Source organism: Tamandua tetradactyla, chromosome 21, assembly GCF_023851605.1.
Source record: "Tamandua tetradactyla isolate mTamTet1 chromosome 21, mTamTet1.pri, whole genome shotgun sequence".
Taxonomy (NCBI): Eukaryota; Metazoa; Chordata; class Mammalia; order Pilosa; family Myrmecophagidae; genus Tamandua; species Tamandua tetradactyla.
Genome location: NC_135347.1, coordinates 36,703,500 through 36,727,490, shown reverse-complemented (window position 1 = coordinate 36,727,490; position 23,991 = coordinate 36,703,500). Strand labels below are relative to the sequence as shown.

The 23,991-nt window shown below is 34.9% G+C and overlaps 1 protein-coding gene across 8 annotated transcripts in view; it reads right to left on the bottom strand.

Moving 5' to 3' along the window:
- Positions 1–23,991, bottom strand: part of KIAA0825 (KIAA0825 ortholog) — a 467,160-nt gene that overhangs the window by 324,495 nt on the left and 118,674 nt on the right. For all 8 annotated transcript variants that reach the window (XM_077139139.1, XM_077139135.1, XM_077139134.1 and 5 more), the window contains one exon: positions 1,501–1,662. In XM_077139139.1, coding sequence (XP_076995254.1) covers positions 1,501–1,662 — 162 coding nt within the window. The remainder of the gene's footprint in view (positions 1–1,500; positions 1,663–23,991) is intronic.

Here is a 23,991-nt window from a genome sequence, read left to right as displayed (position 1 = left end):
CCAAGGACCAATATAAGATGATTCCAGAATAGGTAGGGGCCTAGATGATTAGGAATTCCTTTTGTTTCTTAGCACAGCTCAAGTCGGATCTACTAGAGATGTGGATGAGGGATGCTAAATCTTAGACAGGCTTAATGGATGAGTATCATCATCCCAGGCCAATCACTTGAGGCACCGACATATCAATTCAAAATTAGGATGTCATAAATATAGATTAAGATCTCTTTTTGACCCAGTCTATTCCATCCAGAAGATCCTTTGGGGCTCATACTACCTTCTAATTAGATCTACTTTCTCATTCTATCTTTTAATTAATATTAATATTTCCTGTCTTATATTTCTATTATTTTCTATTGGTTTGTTTCTCAGCTTCAGAAATCTGCAATCCACCTACATTTTTCTTCAAATTATCTCCAAGCTTGTAAAAGTAGTCCACATTATTTAATTTATGTTTTACTATTACTACTTAAACCTAATCTGGAACATAGTAGACTAAACTATGATTAAAATAAAACAAATAAATTCCAACTCCGTAACATTTCTAAGATTATTTACACAGGCAAAGTAAATGAAGATTCATAAGAGTAAACAGATTAAATTATTTACAATTGCTTGCTTAGAAATCAGGTTTTGGAGGGAAATTTTCAATTGTTTATCACTTGCTTCCCTTACTTTGTTTTGTAGATGCAGCCATTATTTATAAATATAGTGTCCGTAGAATGACATATATCAAGAAAAATAGAGAACTTTGTACATTTCATTTTAATAAAGATGAAAATCTTTATAAATACAGATATTTACAATCTCTCTATGTCTAAATTATATATATATACACACACACACACACCACCAAGAACATAAGTTAACCATTATGCCTTGAATTCTACATTTTTCACATGCAACATTGTCTTGAATTCAACATTATTTCAACATGCATGACACAGCTTTCTTCAGATTTTGTTAAACTAAACTTATATATTATATAATTATAACTACTATTATAACAACTCACATAGTATGACAACTATATACTAACTCCTGTGTTCTCACAACCCTACATAACATTAATGGACCTTGAAGGGTTTAATCCTGAAAGAAAGAAAAGGAAAATTAAGGCTATCCTATACCATCATTTAGAAGATGAGAAAACTGAGGTCTAAGAGATTATGCTTTGCTCAGGACCATTTGACTTCTGGTGACACAACAGTAGCTATTAGAACACCCAGTCTGCTTGTTCTTCCCATAAGGCCTGTTGGTATTGCTATGAAAAAAAAATTGATCTGATTTTAGCTAAAGAAAATTATCCAGAATCGACTTGAGTTGTTTTGTCAATTAGAATTATGGAAGTTGCCAGGTAAAAGGGATAAAAAGTAGCCTATGCAGGCAATATATTTAATCTTTATTTAAACAATTCCATCATAGTTTTTTTTTTAACATAAATGACAGGAAGCAAAAACTGAGAGAAATTATATATGTATGGATTTTAAAAAAGCATATTACCTTTAGTATTCCTGAGTATCTTGAAAGATAAAAACATTTCTTCAAACAATTCTTGAACATTTTTTTCCAGTTTCAAAAAGGATCTTATGATCTCTGATAAGAATTTGAGTTCATCTAAAGAGAGGGAGAAATTTCTTCCTTTCTGTGGGCATTCAGAAGTAACTATGAAAAGAAAAGAACAATATGTTTATAGAGTTTGTTTTCTCAGTAAATATTTGAATGATCTATGTGATCCCATAAGGCATCAAAACTAACAAGGTCCTCAATAATGAAAGCAAGCTTGTTCTTTAAAAAAAAATATATATATATATATATAATATCCTAAATATCCTAGGAGAGTTATTTCTTCTGGGAAGTTAGATATGAGTATTCGATTTAATGCAAATATGACAATTAAATTAGTTTTGATTCTGTGACTCATAAACAAGAATGTAATTCATTACTGTAAAATCACATTTTATACAATTCTATTTTTTAAGGTCTCACATAACTTTAATCTAATCATGAACAAATATCGGACAAATCCAAATTAATGAACATTATATAAAATAACTGGTCTGGGGTGCATTCCAGTCTAAAGAGTCTAGAAAGACATAACTGAAATCAGTACATGATCAGCATTTTGTTTTGTGATAAAGACATTTTGGGGAAAAGAAGAGTGTGTTTGTATGTGGGGGGGATATACATAAATATATATATACTATAAGAGAAAGAGAAAGCAAATGCAAAAATGTGGTAAAATATTAATATTTTGGGAATTTGGATGTGATGGAAATTCGGGAATTCTTTTATTACTGCTACATCTATGGAAGTCAAATTAAAATATGAAGTTTAAATGAAAACAAAAAGTCTCTCCTATGAGAGAGGCCTGTGCATCAACTTAAATTGCAGCATTTGGTCTTCTTCTTATATGGAGGAAAAGACTTTAAAAATGACAAATACCTGTAAAAACTCTATTTCATCTCAAAATTGACATCAGCCCCAGTTATCTGCTATCCTTCCATAGGCATGCCAGAAATCAAAGCATGTACAAGCAGCACATATAACTAAGGTTTTTCCAGGAAAATCATGCTTCAAAAATTCAAAGGAAAAAGAGAATAACTACATTATGTTTCATTTAGCTGTTGCTTGAAACATTTGGCCAGTTTGATTTCTTTTCAGCTTTGCTCATGTGGATGAGGTAAACTAGTTTAACCTTCTAAATTCTAAAAGGATCAAAGACACTTATAAACCACATTTTCAAAGACTTTAAGAACCCTTCCTAATTTTTTTAATAGGAAGGGCCACACAATAGTTTGACTATAAAGTAAATGTATTGAAGAAGACTTTATGTAGCCCAATTCTAAATTGCAAGTATTGTGCATGTCTATAAAGTCACAAAGAAGAGCTCTAAGAAGCACCTTTAAGAGTCAAAACACTAAAACCTAACTGTGCTACCTATTTAAAAATTATATAGTGTCTGAGAATTCTATTTGAAAAGTTCATACTTTCATAATTTGGATTTAGAAGGCTCATGTATTCCAGAAACACATTATTATTGAAAGGTAAACCCATTTCAATTTAATGAAACTTTATACTTTAATAATGAAAGAGGATAGAACAATGTTATGTCCTAAATCTAATCATCATTGTCCCAAAGAAGCAATGGTAAAGGGTCATTACCTAGTAGGCCTTCTTTTCTATCACTATAAGTTCAGTTCTTAATTTATGGGAAAAATAATCATCATTTTTGAAAGACAATTTAAAACAAAGTACACAAAGGATGGAAGTAGCATTTCTCAAACTTATTTGACTTGTTTTCCCCGCAGTAACTTAGCTCATGATTTCTATCTGCCTAAGTATAACTATTTTTCTATCTCTTGTAAGCTTCACTATTAACCATATTTGAAAAGAGTTTCTGTGGACAGTAATTACCTTTACTTTTGCCTTTACTAAATCAATTTCTCTTTTCTTCTTCTTTCAAGATTAGTTTTGTTTGCTCCTCTCCTTCAAGTCACCTCTCCAGATAACCTTTCTCTGTATACAGTTAGTCCAGAGGTTCTCTTTTCACCTCTAAGCCAATAAGGTCTTTATTCTTCTATGCCCTGATTATTTATCACTATGGACCTGTCTCGCTCCAAAGAAGTTTTAAATATACATGTTTGTACATATATATACATAGTTGTACATATATATAGTTTGTACTATATATATGTGTGTGTGTATATATATATATATATATATAGTTGTGCAACTATATATTTGGTTTGCCATCATATTAAATTATAAGCTTATAGTTTACTTATAACAATTACTCCCTATATTGTCTAATAGGACATCTCATGATGTTCAATCATGATCATTCAACCACTGCTTATGGAAATAATGATTTTTGTTTTAATATGGGAGGCACTCTTTATTTTTGGGAAATACCAATTTCTCCTAAATCCCAATAATAGTTTAGAAAATTAAACTTCTATTTTAGACCAAGACTTTATTTAATTTAGCCTTAGCTGGCAATGAGAAACTCCCTTTAAATAATAACCAGATAACTGAGATTGTCTTTTTTCTCTACATAATTTTAAAGAAAACTTTTCGGAAATGCAATAAACTCTCTGCTTTCCTATTGTTAGCATATTTAGAGTACAATCTAGATTTTTCTTAATGATAGTGTTATGATCAAAGTTACTTATTTCTATGCTGCACCTGGGGACTAATGTTATCTCTGTGTTAAAGGGTATTTCTCAAAATGATAATACTTTGAAAAAAGGTTCTATGATCAAATAGGCTTCGTAAATACTACATATTAAATCTACCTTAAAGGGATTCATAATGCAAATTAACATATTAAAACCTCTATTTACTTCTATAACACAGTAAAACTTTTTTAACTTAATAGTCCTCAAACTTTTTTGACGATCAAATACAAGTTTACAAACACATCTATTCACTTCTGGAGTTTTCTTTTCTTAAAAAGAAATGTTTGGGGGACACTGCTCTGTATTACTGTACTACTTGGATATTCATATCTACTTTGTAGTTTTTCCTTCCATTTGTTAGACCTTTAGTGGTGGGTTCCTATGACTAACTGTTGGATTGACTTACCAGTACCCATTTCTACTCGTAAATTGCTGTCCTCAATATTATCATGGTATTTTGCAAACCCCTTTGCAAAAATCATAGACACTCTCCTTGGAAAAATGCAGTCACAGTTTAAGGTCTAAGCAGAACCACCTGAAGTCTATCCATGGCTCTCTTAGGGCAAAATATGCCAGACTTTTCTGTATTGTTAAAATGCAAATTTCTGGGACATCTCCAGACTCAGTCTCTCTCTGGATGAGGTCCAGAAATTTACCTTTTAAGCAAGTGCCCCATGTGAGTTTTCTGCACACTAAACTTTGAGATCCCTTGCCTGAGGGAACTATGAACTCTAATTAAAAACCTAGTGGAATAGCCTTGACTCTTAAAGATGATTGAATGACTGCAGAGTTTTTAAGGTATGTCTATGTGATTGTGAAAACTTTGTGATGATGCTCCCTTTATATGGTGTATGGACAGATGAGTAAGGAAAAAAAGGCAAAAAATAAATAAACAATAGTGGGCTGGTTGTGGGGGAGATGTTTTGAGTGTTCTTTTTTTACTTTTTAAAAAATTTTTATTCTTTTTTTGGAGAAATGAAAATATTCAAAAATCTATTGTAATGATGACTGCACAGCTATATGATGATACTGTGAATCACTGATTGTACACTGTGGATGATTATATGGTATGTGAATCCTTAATATATTTCAATTAAGAACAAAACAAACAAAAAAAACCCTGGTTGTTGAAAATCACTCACGAGTTGTCAGAAAATCTGGATTTTGGTTGTAAACATCAATGTCTTGAAATGAATCTCCACTTTTTCCATGGTCAATAAGGTTTGCTGTTTTGTTTTGTTTTTAAACTTTTTTTATTGCATAATATAACATATTTACAAAGCAAAGAAAGAAAAGAGCAATAGTTTTCAAAGCACTCTTCAACAAGTAGTTACAAGACAGCTCCCAGAGTTTGTCGTGGGCTATCATACCATCCTCTCAGATTTTTCCTTCTAGCTGCTCCAGAATATGGGAGGCTTTTTTTAATATTACAATTGACTTTGTTCTTTTTTGTGAAAAATAGCATATATACAAAAAAGCAATAAATTTCAAAGCACAGCACAACTATTAGGTGTAGAACAGAATTCAGAGTTTGGTATGGGTTACAATTTCACAATTTTAGGTTTTTACTTCTAGCTGCTCTAAGATACTGGAGACTAAAAGAAATATCAATTTAATGATTCAGCATTCATATTCATTTGTTAAACCCTACCTTCTCTGTATAACTCCACCATCACCTTTGATCTTTCTTTAGGGGTATTTGGGCTATGGCCATTCTAATGTTTTCATGTTGTAAGGGGCTGTCAATAATATGGGGTAGGGAGATGGAACTAGCTGATGTTCTGGAAAGGCTGGGCCCTCTAGGTTTCAGGACTTATCTTGTCCAGGGACACATCTTGAGGTTGTGGGATTCTGGAAAGTTACTCTAGTGCATGGAACCGTTGTAGAATCTTATATATTGTTCTAGGTGTTCTTTAGGATTGGCTGGAATGGTTTTGGTTGGGGTTTGGCACGTTATGATAGGTAGCAATGTCTAACTGAAGCTTGCATAAGAGCAACCTCCATGGTAGCCTCTCGACTCTATTTGAACTCTCTCAGCCACTGATACTTTATTAGTTACACTTCTTTTCCCCCTTTTGGTCAGAATGAAATTATTGATCCCACGGTGTCAGGGCTGAACTCATCCCTGAGAGTCATCTTTCATGCCACCAGGGAGACTTTCAACCCTGGATGTCAAGTCCCATGTCATGAGGAGGGCAATGATTTCACTTGCAGAGTTGGGCTTAGAGAGTGAGAACACATCTGAGCAACAAAAGAGGTCCTCCAGAAGTAACTATTAGGCATACCTATAGGTAGGCTAAACTTCTCCGCTATCTGCATAAACTTCACAAGTGTAAGCCTCAAGATCAAGGGCTCGGCCTGTTGATTTGTGTGTCCCTAATGTTTGACACAGTATAGGGGATTCCCTGATGGTAAAGTTTAATAGTTCCATATATTTTCTCCCATCCCTATGGTCAATACAGTTTTGATATATTTTTTTGGAAGCAATATGAAACACAGGAAATGTCTAAGAGCATATCACACATGTTTGCCCTGGGTAAAGAAGGACTCAGGAAAAAAAAACATAAAAAATAGTTGGAATTCTTTAGGCCTATTCATCACGAGGATAAAATCATTTCCATGAAACCAGAGACTATATTCATCTTATTTGCCATAGTATCCTAGCTTCCAGGGTAATTGCTCACCCAAAGTAAGCATTCAAAAATACTGGTTAAATAAACAAATGAATGAAATTCAGTGGGTCACAGTCATAGCTGGTTGGCCCAGAACAAAGAAAGATTTTATAGTGAATCCTAAAATGCATTCTTCAAATTAATAAATATTTATAGATATAACTTAGTAAATAAATGCATATATACACATAAATTGTAGTATTCCATGAACACCCTTTTAAAAAAATATTTCTAAATAATTATTTTTATTATATATTATTTATAAATGATTATTTCTAAACTGGAAAATGTGCACAGATATTTATAGAACTGTTGTCCTGAAATAAAGAAAATTAAAAGTCATAGTCATTTTCTTTTTCATTTACTGTAATTCTAGGTCCCTCATGAAGAATATACCATACACTTAGAGGTGTTTTGCATCTAATAACTAAAAGTTAAAATATTATTACCTTCATTATCTTGTAGAAAAATTAGGGATATTAAAATATACCTACAGGGATATTAGGGCTCCTCATAATTTGATCCACAAGAAAGCAGCACTTGGAATAAATTTCAAAGTCCAGCTAAATCAGACAAACCATAAAAAATATGGGTAGTGGCTAAAAGCACACATATTATTTTCCAAAACCATTAACAACAGAGTTATTGTTAATAATAGCTTTAAGATACAGGAGAAAATGAGAAGCTAGAAAGTCAGATAATCTGAAGCTGGTGGATCGGTATAATAGGATAAAAGGTACCCATTTTAGTTTTCCCAAAGAAAATTGAAATACTAGCCAGCCTATTACTGACTGTAAATGGATCCATTTTCAGTGAGGAGGTATCTCAGTGTCACCTGACAAGTGATGTAAAACAAAGGGGTGACACACAAAAGCTGTTGAAAGTCTTATTATTTTAGGTGGAATTCATGACATAATCCAAATGGAATATATTTATGCCAGCAAAGAAAACTTTTTAACAATATTCTAATAAGGAGTCAGCAGAGACTGCATGAGACACGAATAATTAGCAGTGCTTTCCCAATGCCCAAGTCGCTGCCCGCTGGCAGGTGGAGTCTCTGGTGCACACTAAGTGGTGTGCCAGTGGCCTGAAGGAGCACTGAGCCTCCTTGAGCACCTGCTTTCATGGAGCCACGCAGCAGGGGCAAGAAAAGAATGCAAACACCAGGCTCTTGAGTCTGTAAAGAACATTCTTTGTCATGTAAGCCTAATAAGTAATAGGAAAACCACAGAGGACCCGCAGGCATTGCTTTTGCCACATATACTAAGGAGAAATTAAAGCAGTCTTTACCCCTTTCTCTGGCATTATTTTTGTAACTTTTATCTGTTTCTCAAATTTCTATGACTAGGAAAGCATTTGAGGAAGCATTAGAGTTTACATAAAAATAAGACAAAGAATATTTTCATCTTGATTTTCAAAACTGCTTGATATTTCTAATGCCTTTTGAGGAGACTTCTTATGCACTCTCTAAAACAGAGTAAAACTAAAACAAATTGAATAAATGAATGAGCAAGTGAGTAAATGACTAAAAGGATGAAGTGAATATCCATGAAAATGAGAGAAATGCGCCTGACACAAGCTGAATATGTAGAAAGTTGGCTCTCCCACAGATAAGTGTCAGCACCTCTTTTCTAAATGGAGGGAGGAACTACTGGGAAAGGTGAGTATTGATAAAGATTATAATCATAAAGGTTAATGATCTGAATTATAATTATAATTTGAATTAAACATTCAAATCTTTTAATTTGGAAGTTGGATTCCTCCCTCTGTCTTTTCCTACCTTTGGGTTCTGCCCATGTTTTAACATCCAGGGCACTCTATAGTGTGTCTCCTGAAGCATAAAAGGAGGTATGCAGTGTTGGCTAATGCCTAGAATCTATGAGCTAGGTGGGCTGGGTTTAAAACCTAGCCCTGCTCCCAATTAGCTACTTTACTTTAGGAAAGTCACTTAGCCCCTCTATGCCTAAATAGCGTTTGAGGTAGAACCGAGTTAGCACACGCGAACAGTACCTAAGAGGAAGTAAGCTCCGCATCGATGTAAGGTATTATTACCATCTCCTCTGACACGCCTACCTTAAATCACAGGCTTACTTGGCCTGCTGTTCTCCATGCTCCTTTCTATTTACTGCACACATACCTTTATTTCGTCAATTACTATGTCACAATATAATTGTTAGTTTGGGTCTTAATCTCCTGAACCTTTAAGCTCCTTAAAGACAGACATTATTTTTCCCATTATTGCATTTCCGTTATCCACCATGATGCCTACATGAATGAATGATTTCAAAATGATAAATACTGGTGAGTGTCAGAGACAAAACCAGATGCTTTTACCTCATTTTATTTGGCATTTTCCCACCATAAATATGCTTCTTTAGTAAAATATTAACATTAAATAGATTTAACCTTAATTACTTGCATAGAAATTTTAAGGGAAAATATTGTTGGAAGGAAAAACCATAGACATAATATCAAAGACCTGTTTCACCATAAAGTACTTTCAATTTTATTCAGTTACTTAATAGACTCTCATTTCTAAGCTTAAACATTCATAAAGCTGAATGGCAGCCCCATTCCAAGAACATCCATTACAGTTTTGGCATGTCTACCTCTTCGAATACTGGTCCTTAACCTTTCTGTTCTCTGTGTGCGGCCATCATGTTTTTAAGACTCTAACAAAAGCTATGGGTTTATGTTCATATAAACAATGCTTTGCATATAATTCTAGGAGATTCCCAGATCCATTGAGGTCCGAGGGTTCCAAGGATCATTTGGTTAAGATCCTACCTCGGTCTGGCTGACTTCATTAGAAGTAAGCCCCATAGACCCATAGCTCCTAGCAGCTTCTACTTCCCTTTGCAAGCAAAATAGCTCCAGTCCAGCATCTATCTCATAATCTCCTTACTCACTACTTCATAATCTTCCCATGTGATTCTATTTGATAAAGCTGTTTCAGAACACTTGCACAGTACTCTCTTACCTACTGTGACTGAGGCACTGAGTAAGGTGACGGTGATACAGTGAAAAATAAGTAATGGTCCCATCCTATCAGGAACTTAAACAAACACACACACACACACACACTAACACAAAGCAATGCAGCCATTGCTATGATAGTGGTTTATGACACTTGAAGTGTTCTATTATAAGACCATTGAATTGCTAGTATGTAATAGATCTGCATTTTCTATACCTTCTTTCTCTGACAGTGCTAGGCCAAGGAAGTCATTACATTAAATTTTGCACCCTTTCACAGGATTGGTAATTATGATCTAAAGATAGGTAGATACATCCCACCAGGTTTGGAATAAATCCTCCTAACCCCCTGAAACCCCCCACATGACAAGGACGCTTAGCTAGTCCCTTTGGAGGGGCCCATTCAGCAAATACCTCTTGTTCCACATACCAAGAGAAACCTCAGTGGCTGAAAAGAGTCAGCCTGAAGCTATTCTTGTGGGTCGATGGGAAAAACTGAAAAGAAACTGCTTCTGTTACCTTTTTGTGGTTCCCAGGCCAACACTGGCTCCATTGGAAGTTACCTAAACTTACTGCTAAATGATAACAAAATTCTCCCACACTCCATTCTATCTTCTCTGGCAAAACTGTCAGTTTCACATTAACAAGGGATCTGACTTCTTGCTCATTTATCAAGGGTATAATATCCTTGTCTCTTTCTAGTGTGTATTTTTTTTTTTTTTTACTGAAAACATGAGAGAATATCTGTCTCCTGATGTGGCCACTGTTATTTGAAGATGCTAATCAAAGAACTACTTACGTATGAATTCAGCCAAAATTGAAAACTGAAGCCACAGCATGTTTCTTAGTACTTTCTCAGCTGACTTTTCTTTTGTTTTATGCTGGTTTAACTCCCAGTGAAATATACTTAGATATGCTGACCCTTTCAGGGAACATCTTAATAAAAGACATCTCTAGTGTAATGAAATGGGTTTTAAATTCTAAGTACTGCATGCTAATGGCACATTACTAATGAAATATCTTCCTAAAACCCCTTTCTCAGTCTCAAATTTTGCTAAAGCTCAGTTAATTATCTCTTATCATATGTATTATTTTCTATTATCATGACCAAAAACTAACCTAAAGAAAAAACTTAAAGTAAGTTAACAATTCATCTTTACTACTGCCTAATGTTGTATGTGAGAATTTGAAATTTCATTTTTTAAAGGGATATGACATGACAGAGATGTTACATTATCAGCTCTTAATATACCATGTTAAAAATTAATTTAAAAAATTTAGTACTAGAATAAAAATAATGTTATCATCAAAAAAAGTGGATTTAAGTGAAGGTACCTGCTGAGTGTGCTTCCTAATATACTTCCTAATTGAATCATAACCTTTCAAAAGAGATTTAATGTCTTCATTTATACTGAAAAAAATAAAGGGTACAATAGTCTTCACACATTTTATCAGATAGGCAGATTATAATGCCTATGAACATATGTTAAAATTAATATAAAAAGGGATAGCCACGGTGATTATAATGATATCTTATACTCAGGGTGGCAATCTCTTGTGCTCACTGGCTCATTATTCTAACTAGGAGTAGGGCAGACCTTAGAGGTAGGGAAGCCATTTCCCATGTGTGATGGCATCTTGTAGAGAAAGTTTTATAGTTAAGTTTACCTCTTTAGCTGCCTTCTTCAACAGATAGTTATTTGACCATAAAGGTGAAGTAATATTTTCTTCAAACCTTGGAGGCAGATTTCATCCTTTTACACTGTTTTCCCTCATAAGACCAACTGTTTTAGTTGCTAGCTGCCAGAACGCAATATAACAGAAACGGAATGGCTTTTGAAAAGGGAAATTTAATAAGTTGCAAGTTTACAGTTAAAGCCATAAGAATGTCCCAATTAAAGCAAGTCTATAAAAATGTCCAAATTAAGGCACCAACAAGAGGCTATCTTAAACTCAAGAAAGGCCGATGAAGTTCGGAGATTCTCTCTCAACTGGAAGGGCACGTGGTGAACATGGCTTCTCTGCTAACCTTCTCTCCAGGCTCCTTGTTTAACAAAGCTCCCCTGGGGACGTTTTCCGAAGGCCTCTGGCTACGTGGGCTATCAGTGGTTCTCCATGACTCGAAAAGGGACTCTTCCCAAAATGTTCCCCCCTTTAAATGATTTCACTAAACTAATTAAGACCCACCTGGAATGGGTGGAGTCACATCTCTCTGTAATCCAAGGTTAATACCCACAACTGGGAGAGTCACATCTCTGTGGAAATAATCTATTCAAGCCATTCCAACCCACATTATTGAATAGGGCTTAAAAAAAAGTGGTTGTTCCCACAAGATTGGGTCAGGATTAAAACATGGCTGTTTTAGGATACATAAATCCTTTCAAACCGACACACCAACGATCTTAAAAAGCAAATTTAAGTGGGTTTCACTTACTGTTTTGGCAAAAACTTGTCACATACTTGCAATGCACCAGGTACCACGTGACATACCCCCCTGTGAGAATGGACTGAAGACCAGTATAGCGTGAGATCTGAAAGAGGGATGGGTGACTAGTAAGGGCCATGCCTCCTACTGGTCAAGTCATCGCCTGTGATCATCCCTAGCTCCTCAGAGTACACTAATCTCTCTGCAGCTAGTTAAGTTCAGGCAAGAACAAAAGCATTACATTCATTATATAAGAAAAATCCATGGCTAAAAAATGAATTGAAGAAAATACCAGGAGTTGATTGTCATCCTGGTTCGATATAAATGATCAATAATGGGCTCTGTTATTTTGTTATGTGGGAACATTTTTTTTCTTTCCTAAATTGATGGAAACGTTAACAGAAAATGATGCAAAATTAAGCAACTGGACAGTTTTCTGTCTTGAGAACACAAACAAATCTTAGACATACAGGACTTTTATTTTGTAATAGAAAATATAAATCTGTCGGTAAACACAAATATTTGAAAATTCACTTAGATTGCATGTTGTGTTGTTGGTAGCTGGATTGCGTTGGAAACCAAGGGAAGACAAGAGCAGATGAAAAAGAAGAAACAGAGAAAGGTAGTGGAAAGGCCAGGAGGGAGACACAGTGAACTCAAGCAGGGGTCCGTGCACTACAGCTTGTAAAACAGATCAGGTCTGCAGCTGTTTTGGTGTGGGCTGTGAGCTAAGAATGGCTTTTAGCTTTGAATGGGATGAAAAAAAAAAAATCAAGAGAAGGCAAATATGTCAGCACATGTGAAAATTAAATGAAATTCAAATTTTAGTGTCCACAAATAAAGTCTCATTGGAGCTCAGCCTTGCTCATTCGTTTATGTATTATCTGAGTGCTTCTGCGCTGCAATGGCAGTTTGAGTAGTTGAGACAGAGCCCATATGGCCCACAGTCTAAAATATTTATTATCTGTCCCTTTATGAAAAAAAAATAGTTTGCCGACCCCTTTCCTAGAAGAATAGGCAGCAATTGAAAGAGAAATAGTCACAGATAAGTCAGCACACAATGGGAGAAACTACAGCTGAAAAGGGTGGGGTGATGAAATGGAGATGATCGCAATGAATAGCTACCATTTATTAAACACATCCTAGATAATACAAACTATACATATGCCATTTTTAATATTTACAGAAACCATAAAGAGGGAACTGAGGCTCAGAGAAGTTACTTATCTGTGAGTGATAATACACACCTTGATGGGGAAAAGCAGTAATGACACCAGATTTCAACCACAGAACAAAGGACAAGGGCCAGGAAGCAATCTCTACGAACAGTTTGAATCTGTAAGATCTATAGTAGAAGAATATGGACAATTTTTGTCCATCAGCAAGAAACAATGCACACTTCAGCCAGAACTGGGAATTATATTTTATTTATATCTTTCCTTCAATCACCAATTTCTATCAATAACAATAACGAAATAATTATAAAATGCTTACTATATGTCAAGTTGTAAGTACATTACATATGTTGTTGGTAGCACTTACTACCAACAACATAAAGAAGTTCAATAAATTGCTCGAAGTCACAAAGCTCACAGTAACAGAGCCAGGACTTGCATAAAGGCCATCTGGCTCCACAATCCTTGTTTTTAACCAGTGTGCTGTACTGCAGTGGTGTCAGATGTTAGTGTGCATTGGAAGCACATGGAGAGCCTGTTAACACACAGACTTGCAGGCCCACCCCCAACATTTCTAATCCAGTAGTTCTGAGGTGGTACCTGAGAATTCGCATTTCTAACAAGTTCCAGGTGCTGCTGTTGATGCTGCTGCTGCAGCTTTGGAAGCCACACTTTGAGAACCATTTCTCTATTTCCTCTCTATTATTTCTTCGTATTACCACCTGGCCATCTGGTTCTCAAATTTCATGCCTTCACCTCAGTGTAAGCTCTCACTAAAACTCAAATTTGGATTTCTGTTGGAAAATTTCTTCTAAATGGTTTCCTTGGACTCTTCTCCTCTTCAGACCATCTTACACGTTGCTAGATGAGTTCTGTTTCTTAAACACTTCTCTCAAGTTACTTTCTTGCTCAAAACCCATTAACAACTAATGTGTATAATTTAAATACCTATGACTGGCTTTCAAGATCCTGCATCATCTGTCCTTTGCTAGGTATCATCACACCATTCCTTCATTTATCCTTTGCTTTTGTCTGTCCTGCTCTCCTTTCTCCCTTCTTCTTGTAACTACCTTATTCCTTGGTCAACCAGAGGTTTCCTTTGACAATTTTTTAACTCAGTTGCTAGGGAAGTTGTTAGAATGTGAGCAGTAAGTTGCTAAGGGCTCTACACCCCCACTCAATGGAGAAACTGGTCTGAGAATGAAGCTATCATATAGGGAGAAACCAAGACAACAGACAACGATATACAATTAAAAAGACAAGTTTTAGTTGCTCAAGTTTCCAGAAATTCCCTGGTCCTTATTCATTAGAGAGGCTTTAAGTTTAGCTCTTTTTTCCAATGTGCAAACTACCATGTTCTTCTGTAATTAAATCTCCCCTAATTTGCATAAAAGTAGAGATAAAGAATGTAAGAACAAAGATGTCATTTGATAGCTACGAGTATTGCCATACACCTTCATCAGTTGTTTATAGACTAGCTACTATGTGCCAGTACCACTGCTGGAATTGCCTGACTGCAAGGAAAGCTCTTTTCCTCTCCCTTTGCCTATGCAAGATCATACTAGTCCTTCAAGGCCAAGCTCGAGTTCCAAATCCTTCATACAGTATATTTCACATGCTCGTCCTTACTCTAAAATCTCCCTTCCCTGCATTCCTAATGTACTTAAAGTCTTATACAAATCACTTAGAATTTAATATGATATATTAAATATATATGTATATATTTCATCTTGTTGGGGATTAGCCTTTTTAACCTCCTAGATTTGAAGCATCTGAAATAATGAATAAAGTGAAGGCTTTTCATTGATTTTAAATTTCAGAAAAAATTGCTTGGATGAAAGTAGTTTTTATTAGTTGTTCCAAGTTGAGCAGGAAGTGGATGGTGGAAAGTAGGACTGAATAAGGTGTCATGCCAGAATTCTCAAGGTTGAATGGGAAGATTGGAAAAGCCAGAACACCTGAGAAACTAGTTCTTGGTTTTCTTCCTGTCATGTGGTTTGCAACTAAACTCTTCATCCTTGAGACATCTCTTTCTTTGGAATTCTATTTCTGAGTTAACTTTTGCCCCTGCATTCTTGGAGAGCAATAGGAAGTGAACATTGTCGTTCACCCCTTCTTGCTTTCTCTGTCTCCAGATCTTGTTCACCCCTGTATCTTAATCACCCTGGACAGAAGTCAGAAGGAACCTCTGCCTGCTGGAATTACTTTCTTCTCAGAATTTTGCAAGTGCTTCTCTACATAATTCCCAGAGCTTTTCATATATTTGTTTTTTATTTTTCCATCCATGTGGGAAGCAGTTTTTCATGCTTTAGGAATGTCCCATTAATATTAGCACAATATTTTAAAAAATAGTAGGGGCTCAATTTATAAGTTAATTAACTGGTTATTATCAATACAGTTTACCTCCAGATATTGATTTATTACAAGGAAATGTTTCACCTAAAAAGTGATTTGGGTGCTGGAAAAAAAAAATAAATAAATAATACTTGCCCTTGAGGTGCTTAGACTCCATGCTTAGACTCCATATGGCTGACAGACCCCTGACTAGATAGTTTAATAGAATATGCTAAGAGTTTTAAGGTAGGTATATAGAGATGCCGTGGGAGAAGGAATTAGGGGCTCTAGCTCATAGTAAGCTTCCCGGAAGAAATGACACATGCGTTGCTATAAAAGATCAGTGGGAATTAGGCACAGAGAAGTGGCTAAGGAGGGAAGACAGCACTGTGTGAGGGGCTTTCTGTCAGTTCAGCATTTCCAAAGAGTGAAAAGTAGCATGTGGGGAGAGGCAGGCGATGAGGCTGAAGAAGATGTGTGTTATGTCAAGGAAGCCTTGGTTTATCATTCTAAGGAGATGCAGCGTTTTGCTGACAGTGATGAAAGTCACTGAAGAGCTTCAACAGGGGAGTGTCGTATGTTTGGCAGATGTTTTAGAGGAAAGCAAGAATAAAGGTAGGGACTTTAACCTATACACATACACACACACAACTATTTTTTAACAGTACAACTGAAAGATGATAAAGATCTAAATTGGGCTTTTATGATTGGATTGGAGAGGAGAAGATGGACTTGCAAATACTTAGGAGGTGAGACAAATGATGTGGGGAGGAGGAAGAAGGGAAGAAAGAGTAATCGCTTCTGCTTGAGCAACCATTAGTAGCGTTAACTCAGACTGGGGAAGAGGAGTAGGGATAAGGGGAGTGATGAGGAATTCCTGTTTATCCATGTTGTGTTTGGAGTGTCCATGGGACAGCCAAGGGACCAAACAGGCAGGCATTTGGTTCTAGAAGTGTGAACTCAGGAGTGAGATGAGGGCAGGAGAAAGAGGGCAGGAGAAAGATCTGGTAGGCATTCACACTTAGCAATGTTAGGAATCATGAAACTAAACCAAGAAGAACTTCAGATACATTTATTATTTTAATTTAGCCTTATTCCATTACTGTTTATTTTAAATTGAAAAAAATTAATATCGTATTTACAGAGAACATTATATAAAGTGCTTTAAAGATAAAATGTAGCATTCAATAGAAACTTGACTTAAAATAACAAATATGCAGACCCTTGTCATATGTTGATGTTTTAAATACCACATTAATACCATGATACAGTAAGTAAAAAAAAATACAGAGAAATTTTTCAAGTGTACACATATTTGCACATTGTGAAGTAAGGAAGGGCATGTACCAAACTGTTAACAGGGATTACTTTAGGCTGTAGAAACACCCTCATGCCCACATACATATATTTTTAAATGGACATGTATTGCTTTTGCAAAGAAAAATAAGAATTTTTGAAATCCCAAGTCATCTTGTCAGTTTAACACTATATATGTGTGTTTGTATATGTAAATGTTTTAAGTAATGATAATGCCAAAACACTTAGTTTGTGCCAGACATGTATAAAATCTATAACAATTCTTAGATACTATAAGGTGGATTTATTATTGTCTCCATTATATATATGAAGTGAATGACACTCAAAGAAGATAAGCAACCTATCGAAGGCCACACAGCTACCTACTAAGTGGCAAAGCTGGAATGAAAAGCCAAGTCTGTCTGTCTCCCCAAACCCTAACAGCTGTAAGACACTGAGTATTCAGTGACCCTCCCCATCCCTTTGCTCAGTTCTCTTGCAGCAGAGAAGATAGTTGACAAGATGGCAATAACTCTGATGGTCCAGAAGGAGGCAGGAGAGCACAGCAATTTTAACAATTTTCTCCACCACAGTTAATGAACTGATGTCTAAATATCTAAATGAAATTATACCTCAATCTAGAGATCCATGCTTCTGAATATTTCTAATTAAAACCTAGTGAATAAATTGGTTTTGGAGCATAATTTGAATTTATATATCAAAATTTAAATTAGTGTACTCTTTGGCCCAGGAATAACTCTTCTAGGAATAAAACTTTCAAAGATTCTCGCACAGGTATACAGAGAATAGAAACTGGGAAAACTGTCAATCTATGAGGATTGGTTAATGAAATGATTAACTAAATAATGATTATAAATAAATAAATAATAGAATAGCTTACAGCTTGGAAAAAAGAATGATACAGACCATTATGTATTGATATGAAAGAGGTTCACGATTCAGTAAGTAAAAAAATATATATATATGTATATATATGCAGAGGAATTTGTTGAGCATAAACATATTTGCACATTTGCACATATGCCTAAATATTTTGGGGTATAGAAACACCCCCACATACATATATTTTAAAATGAACATGTATTGCTTTTGCACAGAAAAAAATTAAGAGTTTTCTAAATCCCAGTGAATCAACAATCTAATAAGGTCAATTTAAATTTAACTATATGCAAATAAATTATGCTACACCTGTATTATGGAATACCATGGCACAGCTGAAAAGAATGTCATATCCAGCTGTACTGACATGGGAGGATGTTGAGAAATACTAAAAGTGAAAAAAGCATGCTGCACAATATGTCTAGTGTGATACCATTTTTATTGTGGCAACATATATATAACACAAAATTTCCCATTTTAATCACTTATAAGTGTACACTTCAATGGTATTAACCACATTCACAATGTTGTGCTACCATCACCACCATCTGATAAGTATGTATATTGATTCTTACTATGTGCATAAGAAAAATTCCAAAAAGGTCAACAAGCGAGAAAAAGTACAGTGACCCTCGGGATTGGAAATGGAGGAATGGGACTTTGACAACCTGGGCTTTTCCATTTTTATATATTTGAAACTTTAATTTTCATAATGAAAATATATTACTTGATAACTTCTTAAAAATATTCCTAACAAAATGCTGCTTTAGCAGTGGATCACTGTTTTCACCTTATTTCAGGTCTTAAATACTTGATATCATGAAATCAACAAAGGTCTCCTAGAAGAAATTTCAGATACAAAAAAATTATGGAATACATAAGTTAGCAAAACAGTTAAAAAAAACTTTGTTTTTAATGGTGCATTAAAGACTGCACAAAAATAAAAATTGCTTAATATATTTTCAAAATCTCTTAATCTTTCTACTTCTTTCCATTCCCACAATATAAAACTAGGCTCTCTCCACATAATTTAAGGGATGAGTGAGCTCCCCACAACAATTTCAATGAACAGTCTACATAATCTTGGTTTTATCATTTCTTTCTCCTTGCTAATGCTGAAGAAACAAACACAAGATTTTCATAACACTTTCATTTATATTCTTTCTGAAACAGACTAAAACAGATGAACATTCCAGAAATTCTCCTAGCATTCATTTTGGAAATAGAGATGTCTTCTCTCTGGTCCTACCTTTCTCCCATCAGAATATAAAACCTAGTTTCCTGCTTTAACTGAGAAAGTCCCTACAAATGAGGATGTCTATCTTTACCTTGATTTAAAGTTGTTAATAGGGATATGCTACCTCCTCTGCTCCAGCTTCTCCTGTGCACTCACACTAGAACTCCATCATCTGACAGTTCATTCTCATTTCTAACTTTTGTTCATGGCCTTAAGCACGCTTCCTCCCCTTCTTGATTCTCTTTGCAGAAGTCCAATTCAGAAAACTCTCAGATTTCTCCTAATGATTCAGAAGAAGGTTCTGTCATTTGGGCAGGAAATATGAGTATCTTCCTTAGAGGGAAGAGTCCACTCTGCCTTCTTCAACTTTTGGCATCTTCCAGGTATCTGGCAATGTTTAGAGTACTAAGAGGCAGACTTCCTCACTATCAGTCCAAGGTAGCAGGGCACTGCAAGGGCTTGCTGGAGGAGATGTCTAACATATGTATCAAGGATTATGATCATTGACATGGACCTAAAATGTGGAGGGGATTGTGCCATTTTGAAAGGATTATGTACCTTAGAAATGCCATGTTTAATCCTGATCCATCTTGTGGAGACAGCCATTTCTTTTAATCCCCGTCAGTACTGTACGTTGGAAACTTGATTAGATTATCTCCACAGAGATGTGACAAATCCAATTGTGGGAATTAACCTTTGATTAGAGGGAGATATGACTCCACCCATTCCAGGTAGGTATTGATTAGATTATTGGAATCCTTTAAAAAGGGAAACATTTTGGAAAAGATTGACAGCCAGGAGAACCAGAGAGCCCATGCAACCAGAGACCTTTGGGAGATGAAGAGGGAATACGCTCCTGGAAAAGCTTCATGAATCAAGAAGCCTGGAGAGAAAGCTAGCAGACATCACCATGTTTGCCATGTGCCTTTCCAATTGAGAGAGAAACCCTAAACTTCATCGGCCTTTCTGAACCAAGGTATCTTTCCCTGGATGCCTTAGATTGGACATTTCTATATCCTTGCTTTAATTGGGACATTTTCATGGCTTTGGAACTGTAAACTTGGAAGTTAATAAATTCTCCGTTTTAAAAGCTATTTTGTTTCTGGTGTATTGTATTCCAGCAGCTAGCAAACTAAAATAGGGACTAAGGGAGGCAGGGGCCACAGTTAGACAGTATATAAATTGCCCTATGCTCAAGAAAGTATATAAATAGAATATTATCAGAGCCCTTAAGATGTCTAAACAAGGCATTTATCTACAGGGTCATATTTCTCCAAGTTTTTTTTGTTACAAGTAAGAGAAACAAAGTACATTTCAAGAATAAATGATAATTTCATATGAGGCTAAGGGCTGTCTTATGGACCTTATTCCAAATGGACAATAAAATGGAGGGAAGGTTGTTTAGCCCCTCTCTTTAATCATCAGCTTCTGTTGCTCTCACACACATCAGGTAAGAGGACCAGAAAGCAGCTATTTGCAGCTATTTGGAAAGTCAAGATTTCTAGTTTTGTCAAACAGAGACTTATATGCTTGGAATTCACTTGGAGGCTTGAAGGCCCAAAGGTAAATGGAGAAGCAGCTGTGTCCCTTTGTTTTTTTTCCCCAACGTGGCTACTAAACATTTTAGGAGTTCACAGCATGAGTTATTCTAGTATGAAGGGATATTAGGTATATAATCTTATTTTTGCAAGTAATTCTACATAAAGACGAAGCTTTACCTTAGTGTGTGCAAATTCTAACTTTTAGATCAAGAACATTATCACTTTTGAAAAAAGAGACACATCTGTTCTATCTCAGAGAAATCACAACTATATTAACAGAACTGCCTTAGTATGATTCTATTATATTTATTATAAATCAAAGTTAATATTTAGAATTATGTCCACATGATATTTAAAAAGTGAATCTCAGTATCCCTTGCCTTTATTTCATAGAGATATAACTTAAACTATCTTACAGTCCAAGATTAAATAAAAGTTATGGCATAATGATTAAAAACATAAAATGACAGCTCACCATATCATCAGTAAAAATGAGACGCTTCAAATTGTGAAAACCTAGATGACTAAGTAATTTTAATTTATAACTATGAAAGCTAAGTACACTCAAATTCTTTTAAAATAGTATAAAGATGGCCACATATATATTTTATATTAGTTTATTATTTTAAATAAAAAATAAGGGAACAAGGAAGTAAAACTACAGCTGCATAGAGATTTCAAGTTCTTATAGGAAATAAGGAAAAGGCCTAATTAGTGATAGACATACTACATGTCAACAATGAAGCATAGGTGTAGGATACGTTTTAAAATAATTTAAAATAAAATTTGAATTATCTTCTAAGTGAAGGTTTCGATACACAAATGTTGCTATAGTGTGAATAAATCAACCTTTTGATATTTAATATTTACTTTGCAGGGTTTGAAAAATACAGTTAACTATCAGCAATTAATTCGTTGACTCTATTGCCTCTAAATACCATTTGCTACCAGTGGGAAAACACTGCTTATGTTCTAACTACTATTACACACTTCATAACTTCTAATTAGTACTTAATTTCCCTTTGCTAGGGGAATAATGATTATCACCTTCACTGAATTCAACAGAGGGCTACCTTTAACTATCAATTTTTAAAATTAGCAAATGACCCATAGACAACACCCACCCACCCCCTACTATTGCCTTACATATTCCATCAGGATTTACTCTGCTGACCACTACAATATTTCAAGCTCCGTTAGAGATAGTTAACTTTAATGCTGACATAAATGCAGGGTGGCCACTTTGATTATAATAGGAACTATAAAACTTTGAACATTTTGATCTGTGGTATGAGAATTTCAAACATTTTAAATGTTTTAACCTGCATACTAAATGATTAGGGTGTGACTTAAAATCTTTAACATGAGAAGGTAGAAATGAGATATTACTTCCTATCAAATAGATTTTAAAGAGGCAAGCATAAACAATGGAGGCTACAGTCTTTCTGTTTTATAATGTTTAAATTTGTAGAGACGTAAGTTGGTAACACGTGACTATTAATTTTCTTTAGTAAAGGAAGTAATTATAGAAGGCAAAGATTAATTTCTAAATTTTATTTATAGTTTTCTATGGCAGATTCTAGTCTGGAGACAAATCTTTCTATTAAAAATATTTTTTCTTTATATTTAAAGGTCAGTGCATATAATAGTGTCAAATGTTATTTCATTTTTATTGAAGCATATAAACATCATAAATAGAATGGATTAATGAAGCTCTCTATCTCTGGATAAATGTGCACTCATAAGAGGCAGGTCTTCAGTTTCTAAGCCTGAAAACATGCCATGCTTCATTCAAATAAACCAGTTTGAAATGCAAATTTATGAGATATTCTAGGTGATAACAAAAAACTTACAATATGCACAGAATCTATTTCATAAAAATATAACACACTATCAGAATATCTTGGCCAACACAATTTAGATAAATGAAAATAGAAAACTGTTGGTAAAAAGGTAGAACAAGTCACACCAAACTCTTAGACATCTAAAACAAAGTAAGGCAAGGGAATGTAAGCCTTAACTAAGTAACCTCATTAAACAACACCCAAATTTTAGTTGTGGTTTATAGTAATTGGAAGGTTTAAAGAAGTCACATATTTGGAAAAACTAAGCTTAATGCTTATATAGGTCAAAACAAAATACTTCTGAAAACAGAATTAGTGTGGAGTAAATCAAATAAGAAGTTCTTTAATGAAGTAAAATTAAAGCAACTTGGTGCTTTTCGTATGGGGAAATTTTAAGTGAATTTTCAAGGCAATGCATGGGAAGATTCAAGCATAAATCCCATTAGCAATAATGTGTTCCCCTGATCTTGGTGATACTCACTTTTAAGTGATGCCATAACTATTGGAACAATCTTACATTTATGACAGCATTCATCCACTTACGCTGTCTCTTAAGATAGTGAACCTAAAAGTAGTGGTTCTTTTACGTTTACTAATGATATACTGAGTTTTATAGACACTAGTCACAGATCGACCCTTTCTTAGGTCTCAAATGGCATGTAATTTTTTAAAATAACTTTATGTTTAAAACAATTAGTACTGCTGCATACAATCACTAATTTCTTAAAACTGCAAAAGGCAACTTAATATTTCTGCATAGCAGCTATAACACACAATATTGCACAGAACTAAATTATTACAAACAGTGCCAGCCGTTTTCTATACACAGTACTTAAGATAATTGTAAAAAATCATCTTCATTACTGCTTGCTAGCATTTTTTAACAGTTTAATTTGGATAGGTTACAAAATACATTCAAATCACACAGATATAATTACTGTAAACCTAAGAAGCTATAAAATGTTCCCAACCAAATCCCTTTGACCCTGTTAATATCTGTTCCTTGTTAATAGAAGGCAAACATTGTTTGTAGTGTGCATTTGTTACAGAATATGAAAAAAAAAAAAAAGAGTGGGGGGTAAGGAAATCCCTTAACAGTTGTTATTGATTCCAGCATTTACTGACTGAGAGTTAAGTGCTGTTTACAAAACAGAACAGATGCAGATGCTGACAAAAAGGTAAACAATTGTTGCATGGCTTCCTGCCAGATTCTGAACTGATATATTAAACTCCAAGTGAAGCACATTTCCCCTATGGATTGCACTTATTGCCACTTCATTTCCTATGTGCTCCTTCTCTCTATTGCCGTGCCTGGCACTAAGCTATTTCCAGTTCCTTGCTGACCCCTGAGGCTTGGTGCTACCACACACAGCCATTAGAGAAGGGAATTGCATGTGTCTGACACGGCCTGAA